The sequence below is a fragment of the Tarenaya hassleriana genome, unplaced genomic scaffold (assembly GCF_000463585.1).
Source record: "Tarenaya hassleriana unplaced genomic scaffold, ASM46358v1 Cleome29, whole genome shotgun sequence".
In the NCBI taxonomy this organism is placed as follows: Eukaryota; Viridiplantae; Streptophyta; class Magnoliopsida; order Brassicales; family Cleomaceae; genus Tarenaya; species Tarenaya hassleriana.
Window position 1 is genome coordinate 406899 of NW_010966092.1, and position 11452 is coordinate 418350.

General features: G+C 33.6%; 3 protein-coding genes across 3 annotated transcripts in view; 2 read left to right on the plus strand and 1 right to left on the minus strand.

The window, feature by feature from the left end:
* Positions 1 to 132, minus strand: part of LOC104818196 (telomere length regulation protein TEL2 homolog) — a 6463-nt gene extending 6331 nt beyond the window's left edge. Inside the window, exon 1 of the mRNA XM_010547675.2 lies at positions 5 to 132. Within this exon, the coding sequence (XP_010545977.1) occupies positions 5 to 28 (24 nt within the window). The 5' untranslated portion in view covers positions 29 to 132. The remainder of the gene's footprint in view (positions 1 to 4) is intronic.
* A 49-nt stretch (positions 133 to 181) lies between these two features.
* LOC104818195 (oxygen-independent coproporphyrinogen-III oxidase-like protein sll1917) lies at positions 182 to 2100 on the plus strand. Its single transcript, XM_010547674.2, has 2 exons — positions 182 to 1014; positions 1308 to 2100. Exons 1-2 carry the CDS (start codon positions 194 to 196, stop codon positions 1939 to 1941), a joined length of 1455 nt encoding a protein of 484 aa, XP_010545976.1. The 5' UTR covers positions 182 to 193; the 3' UTR covers positions 1942 to 2100.
* A 1163-nt stretch (positions 2101 to 3263) lies between these two features.
* On the plus strand, positions 3264 to 5911 carry LOC104818198. The gene is made up of 5 exons (XM_010547677.2): positions 3264 to 3395; positions 4078 to 4177; positions 4522 to 4644; positions 5222 to 5324; positions 5442 to 5911. Exons 2-5 carry the CDS (start codon positions 4083 to 4085, stop codon positions 5703 to 5705), a joined length of 585 nt encoding a protein of 194 aa, XP_010545979.1. The 5' UTR covers positions 3264 to 3395; positions 4078 to 4082; the 3' UTR covers positions 5706 to 5911.
* The last annotated feature ends 5541 nt before the right edge of the window (positions 5912 to 11452 follow it).

Sequence of the window (11452 nt, forward strand, 5' to 3'; positions counted from 1 at the left end):
CCTGCTGATGCCTCGTCTCTTCCGCCATGGACGTAGAATTGGCGAGAGTGCGAAAACCAGAATTCGTCCGTATACTGAATTTAACAGTTCCAAAACGACGACGTTCAGTTTGAAGCCTTTAAATCACATCGACGCTCGATGAAATCGAATTCCCTCCACTTTCTCTTTCTCGTTCTGTCGCTCTGTATCGATAATGCTCAAATCCACGATTTTCCCGATTTTCTCGTCGTTTCCAGGGAAACCAAGGGCTTCAAAGCTAATCACTGAAGCTTGTAAAGTGGTTTTACAGGATGTTTCACCAAGTGTTCGACGAAATGCGTCAACGAATCTGACCACATTACACCAAGGGCCACCAACTTCGGCCTACGTTCATCTCCCCTTCTGCCGTAAACGCTGCCACTACTGTGACTTCCCCATTGTAGCTCTTGGATCTTCCACTTCGTCTATCAGTTCTTCCAATGCCTATGAGGAAGACAGAGATGATGATGACCCACGAATTTCGGGCTATGTGAATTTGCTCGTCAGAGAAATAAACGCGACAAGAACGGATTTTGATACGAGCCCGGATCTAGAGACGGTGTTCTTTGGGGGAGGGACCCCTTCCCTCGTCCCTCCGAGGCTTGTCTCTTCGGTTCTGGATACTTTGAGATCGAAATTCGGGTTGAGTCCAGGTGCTGAGATATCAATGGAGATGGATCCTGGTACGTTTGGGTCCAAAAAGCTGAAGGAATTGGTGGAATTGGGAGTGAACAGAGTGTCGTTGGGAGTTCAAGCATTTCAAGATAAGCTCTTGAAAGCTTGTGGGAGAGCTCATGGCGTCTCTGAGATATTCCAGGCAATAGAGATTGTCCAAAAATGCGGGGTTGAGAATTGGAGTATGGATCTTATATCTTCTCTCCCCCACCAGACGCTGGAGATGTGGGAAGAGAGTTTGAGATTAGCCATTGAAGCACAACCCAAGCATGTTTCCGTGTATGATCTGCAAGTGGAACAAGGCACAAAGTTTGGTAACGTGTAAGTGGAGCCAAATGACCTCCTTTTAATTCGTTTCTAGCTCTTTAAGAGGAAAAACGCTCAGAATCTCACATTCCGAGTAGAAAGGGAGAATGAATATGGTGCTGACCAGATAGTTTACCATACTGAATCTCAGGTTGTGTATATCGAACTTAAGTTTCATAAAGGTTTATACAAAAAAACAAAATTTCATCAGGAATGATCATGTAGCCGGAGTGGCAGTTGAAGTTGATTGCTTTATTGCTTTAGGTGATTGTTATTTTGTTGTAATTTGAAAGTAAAAACTTTTGCAGGTTCACGCCAGGGGAATTCCCTCTTCCTTCAGAATCACAATCCGCTGAATTCTATAGAACAGCGTCCTCGATGCTCCGGAAAGCCGGTTATGATCACTACGAGGTCAGCAGTTACGCCAAAGACGGGTTCCAGTGCAAGCACAACTCGATATACTGGAAGAACAAGCCGTTCTACGCGTTCGGTTTAGGTTCAGCTAGCTATGTTAAAGGGCTGCGATTTTCAAGGCCGAGGAGGCTGAAGGAATACGCGGGCTACGTTCACGATCTGGAGAACGGGACAGCGAATTGGTGCGGTGACGGAAGTGTAGATCTCAAGGATGTGGCCATGGACATTGTGATGCTATCCTTCAGAACTGCCAAAGGGCTTGAACTGGGTGAATTCGGACAAGCTTTTGGGAGTGAGATTGTGAAGAGAATGTGTAAGGCTTATGAGCCTTACGTGGAGAGTGGGCACATTGTTTGTTTGGATGGTAAGAGAAGAGAGGTGGCAAGCGATGAATTCAAAGCCTTGATTGAGGATAATAATGGAGTGAGGATTGAGGATCATGTGAGGTACCTTAGGTTGAGTGACCCATATGGTTTCCTCTTGTCGAATGAGCTCATATCACTTGCATTTGGCATCATATCTCCTTGAAATACATCATTGTGAGGAGTTCATCTGCAATGCTGTGTGAGCGTGACTGAGCTTTTTATCTTTGAAACTGGGAGTTTTGGGCTGAATTGTCATTCCAGGAAATGTCGGGCTGTAAATGTAATTTTAGATAATATGATTGCTTTTCTCGACTTAATAATATATAGGGAAAATGACATTTTCCTACACCAACTTTATAAAATGTGACCTTTTTCTACACGAATTTTTAATTTGATAAAAAACAACATCAAATTATCAAATGTGTCAAATTGATACACGAACTACCCAATTTAACTGCAATTTCTTACACAATCCGAAAACGGTGTTAAGTGTCTATTAACCGCTGACGTGGCACGCCACGTAGCGGCTGACGTGGCACGCCACATAGATTTTTTGCCACATCAGCATGCCACGTCGGATTTTTAAAAAAAATCCAAAAAAATATGAAAAAAATCGAAATTTTAAAAAAATTTAAAAATAAAATAAATAAACAGCAAAAAAAATATATATATATATATACATATATATTTATATCTATATACAAATAAAAATATAAATATATATACAAAATAAAAAAATATACACATATATATACAAATATATATACATATACATACAAACAAATATATTTATATATACATATACATATATAAATACATATATATATATACATATGCATATACATACATACATATATACATACATACATACATACATACATACATACAAAATAAAAAAATTCATATATATATATATATATATTCATATCCACATATAAATACAAATATAAACATAAATACTTCTATGTATATATATTTCTATATATATCAAATAAAAATATACACATATATACATGCATTTATACAAATATATATGCATATACATACATACAAATATATTTATATATATACATATATATATATATAAATACATATACACGTATATATATGAATACAAATATATATACACCGTCAGCGTTTAACGGACACTTAACACCGTTTTCGAATTGTGTAGAAAATTGCAGTTAAATTAGGTAGTTCGTATATTAATTTGACATATTTGATAATTTGGTATAATTTTTTGTCAAATTAAAAATTCGTGTATAAAAAAGTCATTTGTAAAAGTCGGTGTAGGAAAATGTCATTTTCCGTAGAATTTAACAGAATATGATCATTTGTGATGGCTCTTACAAGTTACAAGTTCCACCTCCAAGTCTCCGGGCCGAACAAACTGCAGCAATACTGCAATAGGTTACTCATAAATTATGGTTAAATGACGATTATACCCCTTGATTTATAAATATTTACCAAAATAGCTCTTCTCTCTCCTCATTCCTTCCGCCTTCGAAAAAACCTCTGACTCTTTATCTCTCTCACCTTTTCTCCCGGTGTGATTTCCGGCTATTCTTCGATTTCCTCTCAGACCTGTTTTCTATCTATCCTCTCCGTCGAAAAAAGGTTAGGGTTTTCCGGTTCTGTCAGTTTTGTAAGGCTAGGGTTTCAAGGATTTCTGTTGGGAATTTAGAGTTTTGATCCTGTTGGGGGTTTTGGGGTTTAGTGTTGTTTGAGTTTTGTTAGGATTAGGGTTTAGGCTTTGTTGATGCTTGATGGAAGCTTCGCTTATGATGACGGCTCGGCGTGATTCCTCTGTTTTACTTGTCGATTTATTGGTTTGTAGCTTTTTGAATGAGTGGGTCTCTGAATCTTTGATATTAGATGGTTAGATGGGATTTTGTCTGTTATTCTGAGTCTTGTTCTGCCCATTTCCGAACAGAAGCTTGAGTGTTTTAGAACTTTCTTTTCTGTTTTGCTGTGTTTGCAGATTAATTTAGTTATCTCTAGTTGTTTTCATTGGTGGGGTTTGCCTAATTCCAATTCAAAAGTTAACATGTTTAATGTGTAATTCTGTCTTTGCCCCTTTGATTTCGGTGAATTTGAACAATCTCATATCAGTGTCTTGGTGTTGACTAACTTTAAGGGGCTTCGAACCCGAGAATTTTCTTCCTTGCTTTGTCTCTGCTAATGGAATTAGCACATGATTTTCAGATCGTTTTCAGCTGTTCCTCAATCACAACTCTCTGGTTCTGATTTATGACTTAGTGTTGGTCCTTATCTTGCCTTGATTTTGGTTGGTAAGCAGCGACCATGTCGTGGATGAAAGGAGACTTGCTTTCCAAGACCAGGAAGCTTGTTGGTGGCTTGGTTACACGAGAGCCTGTATGGCTCAAAGCCATGGAAGCGTATTCTCTCTCTCTCTCTCTCTCTCTCTCTCTCTCTCTCTCTTCAAGAGAAGAAAAATGATTTTGGTCGATTTATCTATTCGATATTACATAATCCGATTTATTTGCATTTTACGCTTATGGGTTTTCCATTTTGATTGGAATCAAATGGATTTGGTTGAAAAGTCTAGATTTTTGCATTCTGTATGTATTGTTTTTTTATATTCAGGGTTCAGGGTTTATGTTTTATTCCATACGATGCCATTGAGGCTTGGTACAAACTTTTGAATGTTTCTGGAAATCATATATGTTTCACTCATTAGGCTCTGTTGCTGACATAACTATTGTTAATTGTCGGATTGCAGTTCACCTCCTCCAGTGTTTCCTCGATCTGAAGGCAAAATCAAGAAGATTGTTCTTCCAGAGGATATGTATGTGCGGAAATTCTACAACAAGTATCCTGAATCAAAATATGAAGGCCCCGTCAAGTAATTTCTTTTCACTCTTATGTGTTCCATTTGCATTATTTTGTGATGGCTTGTATTAGTTCAATCTTCATGAGTTGTTAGTGTTGTTACTGTTGTACTGATAAGAGAGTAGTTTGGGCAATCAATTTGTGATAGATTGGGAAACATGTGATGGAAAAGATCTTGTTTTTCTGTATTATGCCCGATTTCAAGCTTTGTCTATGTTACAGGATATCCCAAGATTTGTTAATATTAAGAGAAATCGGGTTTTGATTTGGCATCTGCAAATTATTATGGTAGTCATATCTATCTAGATCCCTCGTCATTCTGATTCTGAGCATTTCCTACTTATTTATCAGGATGTGTGTATATTGCTATGACCAAACCGCACTATCAAAGAGAATCCAGAAACCTTTTTTTTTTCTAATCTACCATCTGATATAGCATATGTACTATAATCTTTGTGGTCGATGACGATGCATCTGCAGTGAAACAACGACTCTGCATTTCTCGTATAAGTTCCATGCCCAGTAATGTAGATCGATTTTTGAGTTAACCCTGCATTAATGCGGTGTCTTGACATTTTGTATCTCCACAGGATCGTGTCATGTAATCCAGATCCAGAGCGTGTATTTGGCATGCGGGTCCTTGAACTGAAGGAACATGGCATTAGCGAGGAAGAAGCCATGGCTGTGGCTGATGTACCTATTTCTTCTTTTTCGCACGGTTCTTGACCGATAAACAAAAGGAAAGAACGGTTAGTTTCGATTCTAATTTTCTTCAACCTCGTCGCTGTTTTTTGCATAATTCTATTTCAGATGGAATACCGGTCGGAGAAGAGGGCGAAGAAGAAGGCGTACAAACGGATGAAGGAACTTGCGAGAATGCAAGGGAAGAAACCTCCACCTAAGCCGTATCCGACCGCCGTGAAAGAAGCTCCAGATAGGAGACATGCGAAGGAACGTTTCCAAATTCCAAATGTTCGGAAGCTAGTCAATCAGTTGCGGCAGCAGAAAGAGCTGTTGTTGCAGGACGGAACTGGAGGAGGAGCTGTTGGTAAGAGCAATTGGATTAACGAATAAAATCCTGATTCGATCGGTCGGGCCATTTCTTTTGTTAGAACAATGTTGTTCGTATATGTTTAGACATTCTTCCATTTTCTTTCCTTCACTTTGTTGAATAAGGTGATAAGATCAACATCAACAGAACAACAGATGCTTCCGTTTGCCTTTTTGCCTTGTTTGTTCTGTTGAGTTTCTGGTTTCCGGTTTACTCTGTGATTGATTTCTGTCCGGTTTAGCAGATATTGGTTCGGTTTGGTTCAGTAAACTCTACATTCAAGTGCTTTGGTTAAGGTAAACCAACAGATTCTCAACAGACCGGTTCACAGAATATACCAAAGGATTTATACTGTGTTCACACGTGTACATTATTGATTATATATATGTTAAATTTCTATATTTACTCTTTTGTCTTCGAATACAGATTTGAGTACCCTAAATTTTTCGTGTATATGACCCTGCCTTGATTGTAAAACTTATATTAGGCATTTTTTCGTTATACTTATGGTTTTTAAAATGATTTTTGGGTTTGGATATCGGTGAAATTCTAATATTTTTATTGGGTATTCATATTTCGGATATCCAAAACTCTCATAAATAAATATCGATATTATATTAATATTCAAAGATTTTCATTGATTGTTTCTGGGAAAATCTCTAAAAAAAAATCTGAACTTCTCAATTTTTATAAAATAAAATTTATATTTTATTTTTTAACAAATAAAACTTCAACTTAAGTTTTTAGTCAAAAATAAAATCCGAACTTTATAATTTTTATCATTTTTAAATCTTTTTAAACCTATTGTTAACGTAACATTCCGATATCATGATATGTGGATAATAGCGTGTCAAAATATTGATTTTCCATGTAGGATATCGACACGTCACGTCAACAATATGTTTAAAAATGACAAAAATTTTAAAACTTAGATTTATTTTTGACTGAAAAATAAAGTTGAGTTTTGATTAAAAAAATAAAGTTAGGTTTTAGTTTGTAAAAAATGAGAAGTTCAGATTTTTTTATAGGATTTTCTCATTGTCTTATTATAACATTTGTTGAAATTAGTAAAAAAGTAATATAGATATTTTTATATAGAAAAAATATATTTTTTATTAATTTTATATGATATGAAATTTTATTTATATTTATATTGATATTTTATAGTAATTTATTTATTATTATATTTCTTAGTTTATTTATTGTTGTTTATAAATCAATAGATCTAATTTAAAATAACACTAAATTTAAATAATAATTATTAAAGTTTTTTTTAAAAATTATTATATTGGACGTTTTAAAAAATAATGGTTTCATTTTATTAAATGTGTTAAATCACTAATATCAATAATAATTTATTTTAGGATGTAATTTGGTTTTAACATGGAGTAATTATGAAAAATGATTTTAAATTAAATGTATAATAATTTACTTTTTAACTAAAGAGTGATATAAATATTTACAAGTCAATCATTTTATAAAAATTGGCATGTTGGATATTGACGTTAGTTCATCAAATGGTTTTAAAGCTTACTATTTATATATAAGATTTGTACTTTTTTTTTTGTCAAAGGTTGGTATTTCATTTACTTTTAAAAACGTTACATATATGGCTTTTACATCCTATCTAGAGATGGAGAAAAGCCAAAATAATCAGAACAGGGTTTGCGCCCTACATCTTCCTGATTTAAACATTATCAAACCCCGACAATGAAATCCCAACAAAGTCGAGAAATCAATTACCAAAACCGAAACCATCTCTATGATTATCCAAACCATCTTTGCAATAATTCTGACGCAAAATCCGATTTGGTGTTCCAGAAAGAAGCTCCCATATGACGAAGTGTCTTGTCATAGGCTTGAAATACAGTATCCACGTCCGAGTAAAATGGAGGGATGACTTCGTGTGTTGCATTCCGCCCATATGGTATAGACAACTGATTGCCAAGTAAGAAGAACAATATGTCTAGAAACTCTATTGTCCCAGCCATCATTCATCCACGTCAAAACACCATCCCAACCAAAGGAGCTTGAATCATCTTAAGACGCCGAAAAACTCTCAACCACAGCGCACACGTGTAAACACACTCAAAAAGAAGATGGTTACGTGATTCATCAAATTCATTACAAAAGGGATAATTAGGATTAACCTGAACTCCCCAGGCCACAAAACAATCTCTAGTAGGGTTGCGGTTCAACATAAAAACCCAAGCCGTGAAGGCATGCTTTGGAATGTAACCTTTGAACCAGATTGAGGTGAACCATGGGGTCGGATCAGCAGTGGGATGTATGTGGTTCCAGACAAGTTTCGAGTTGAACTTTATCGACGAAATCGATCCCACTATCCATTGGAATGAGTCTAAGGTGTTGGAAGACGGAGAGATGTCTAAAAAATATGCTAGTAGCCTTATCTGCGCCTCAGATCTCGGATTCGGAATCTGCCAACGGTTGTTACGGAACACAGACGAAACTCTAGCAAATTTCGGAATTCCCAACTCAGTCGGGCCATTGGTACCCAGTGTGTCAATCAGCCTACCCAAGGGGGTCCAATGGTCGAGCCAGAAAAATATATCTTCCCCATTACCAAGGAGATAGCGTGAGAATCTCTTGGCTAGATCGCGGAAATATTTCTATCACTATATATAATTTGTTGAAAATGTTATTGTTTCTTTATTTCTAAATAAAAAAATATGAAAGTTTGAAACAATTTTTTATGGAGTGTTCTTCAAATCCAATTGTCACATTATTACTACTTAGTAATTCATAATAGATTATTTCTAGATCTATTATATCAAAATGTACACTCCATTCTAACGAGTTTAGTTAGACGTTTCGGGTTTCGATTCGATATTCTAGGGATTTGATTCAGAAATGATATTTTCGATTTTGTAAAAATTGTACCAAACTAGAAACGAATGTTAAACGATTCGCTTCGCTTCGGTTTTAATATCGGTACGGTTTGAAACAATATCGTTATATGAATACCAAACCATAATATTTACATATATATATTGGTAGATAATTCGGATTTTGATTCGATACTTGTCGGTAGCGGTGGCCATTTCGATTATTAATCGAATAACCGAACCGAACCGAATAAGACATAACTATATCCGAATCGAATCTGACATAAAAAACGAACAGTTATTATTTTTTTAAACCCGAAAAAACCGAAACTAAACTGAACAGAATAAAAAAAAATAACTAAAAAACCCGATAATTTCTTTGAAAAAATGATTTTTTATCGAAACCGAAGAACCCGAACCGAAAAATAATAGGACCGAAATAGTGGCGGATCCAGAAAAATTTTTCACCGGGGGCAACATCTACTAATATATAGGGGTGGGCATTCGGTTCGGGTATTTCGGTTATTAACCGAACCGACCGATATATACCCGAACGAATCGAACCGAATAAAATTAAATAAATGTTTGGTTATGATTTTTTAAAACCCGAAATAACCAAACCCGAAATAACCGTAAACCGAATAAATCGAACCCAAATTAACCGTACTGAATAAACCGAATATAACCGTTTATCCATCTATATATCACTAATTGATATACAATATATGTTAAATCTAACTAGAAAAAAAGTATAAATATATAACAAATCGAGATATATAATTTTTTCTAATTCAATCATTATTTTATTATTTTCAATTTATTTCATTATTATTTTATTATTTTTAATTTTTGTGCTATATGAACATTTGAAAAGGATAAAGTTTATTTAAATTTTTTTATTTTGTTGTTTTACATCAAAACAAATTATGATATAAATTTAGATTTGTCATTTTATATGTTACGAAGATTATGATGGTATTTTATATTAAATGTTGTTTGGATATTTTTTTTATTATAAACGTTTCAAACATTTTTTTAATATTATAAGCGAACCGAATCGAACCGAATTTTTATTTGGTTATAATTTGGTTATAATTTAAAGTATATAAAACCGAACCTTTCCAAACCGAAACCGAACCGAATAAAATTAAATAACCGTTTGGTTATAAATTTTCAAAACCCGAAATACCCGAACCCGAATTAACCGTGACTGATTAACCCGAATCGAACCGTTCGCCCACTTCCAGTAATATATATAATATACAAAAATTAATAAAAATATATCATCTAATGAGTATTTATATCGAATAACTGAATTCTACGATTTTTTTTATTTTTTTAAATATATTTATATAATTCAATTTATAATTATTTTAAATATATTTTTAAGATAAAATAAATCAGACAATCTATAAAAAAATATAAAAAAAATATGTATTCTCGTTAAAATTTTACCACAATATTAAGATATTATCGCCAAATTATTTTAAAATAAATTTATCGATTTTTCTAATAAATCAAATAAAAAATTAAATAATATATAAATATATATAGATAAATTGATAAATATAATAAATACATAAAATCAAATAAATAAAAATAATAAAAATTGTTTAAAATAACAATCATAATTTTTAAATATGTTTAAATTTTTTTATTTTTAGTTTTATTTTAATTATTATTCAATTGATAATGATTTTTTGTTTGATCACTTAAAAAATGGAAAACAAGAAAAAAAAAGTACGAGACATAAGATTTGATTTGTTAAATCACGTAAAATACATTTAAAATGAAAAACGGTAGGGTCCACACAAAATTTATAGTGGGGCATTAACGGTATTTTTTTCAGAATTTTTCTTAAATTCTATAAATAATTTTTTTAAAAATAAAAATTAGTGGGGGCTAGTGTCCCACTCATTCTCAAGTGGATCCGACTCTGAACCGAAGTTTATATAAAAACCGAATGGTTATAGTTTTTCTATAACTAAAATAACCAAATCCGAATATAACCGAAACAAATCCGAACCGAAACCCCAAATGACCACCCCTACTTGTCGGACTCGCTTCGATATTTGTACGGTTCGTTTCGAGAATAATTTATTCCGTTTTATAAAAAAAATGTACCAAATTAGAATCGGACATTATTTGTTTCGATTCGATCTGATTCAGTTTTGGTTTGGATCAGCTTGAAACTAAATTCCTGGAGTGAATTGTCCATCCCTACTCACGAGTCATAGTCTAAATATCATAGTCTAAATAATGGAAGAAAAGATATTACTCTAAATCCCTCATATGAGATTCAACTTGGGTTGGCCGTTTCGATTTGGTTCTTCGGAACCAAAGTAAAAAAACGATATTTTTCCGATCCAAACCGTTTACGAACGATATTATTTTTTAGATAACAGAATATTCCGAACCGAACCAAATCGAACTTTAAAAAATCTCGGAAAAACGCATTTTTTAAAAGAAATCTATCTTTTTTTTTTAATAAAAACCAGAACCAAATCGAATCGGTACCGAAACCTAACCGAACCGAACATAAAATAAAAATCGATTGGTATCTATTTTTGTAAAACCGAAAAACTGAAGCGATGCATTCCCATCCCGAACCCGAACTGTTTCCCGAAACGTCCACACCTAGATTCAACCACTAAATCTTGAGAATGACTCACTTAACCGGTGCATCTCAAAAGGACTTTAACTTTTTTTTTATGAAACCAATTATAATTTAGACAAATATATGTAATTATAATGGCATCTATGTGTATATATATATGTGTATGTATGGCCATTTAGAAGGGATCATATATGAACAATGTTTGTTCTTATTGCAACCCCCAAAAATAGCGAATATATTAGAAAATGACGTTATTCAATATTTTTCATATATATAAATACAGATATAATTAGAATATTATATAGTG

Bases quoted from the DNA above. Each gene is read 5' to 3' on its own strand.
- LOC104818195 (XM_010547674.2), top strand. From the start codon at position 194: ATGCTCAAATCCACGATTTTCCCGATTTTCTCGTCGTTTCCAGGGAAA. The intron at 1,015-1,307 runs GTAAGTGGAGCC...AAACTTTTGCAG, and splicing joins GGCACAAAGTTTGGTAACGT to GTTCACGCCAGGGGAATTCC.
- LOC104818198 (XM_010547677.2), top strand. From the start codon at position 4,083: ATGTCGTGGATGAAAGGAGACTTGCTTTCCAAGACCAGGAAGCTTGTT. The intron at 4,178-4,521 runs GTATTCTCTCTC...GTCGGATTGCAG, and splicing joins TGGCTCAAAGCCATGGAAGC to TTCACCTCCTCCAGTGTTTC. The intron at 4,645-5,221 runs GTAATTTCTTTT...GTATCTCCACAG, and splicing joins AAATATGAAGGCCCCGTCAA to GATCGTGTCATGTAATCCAG.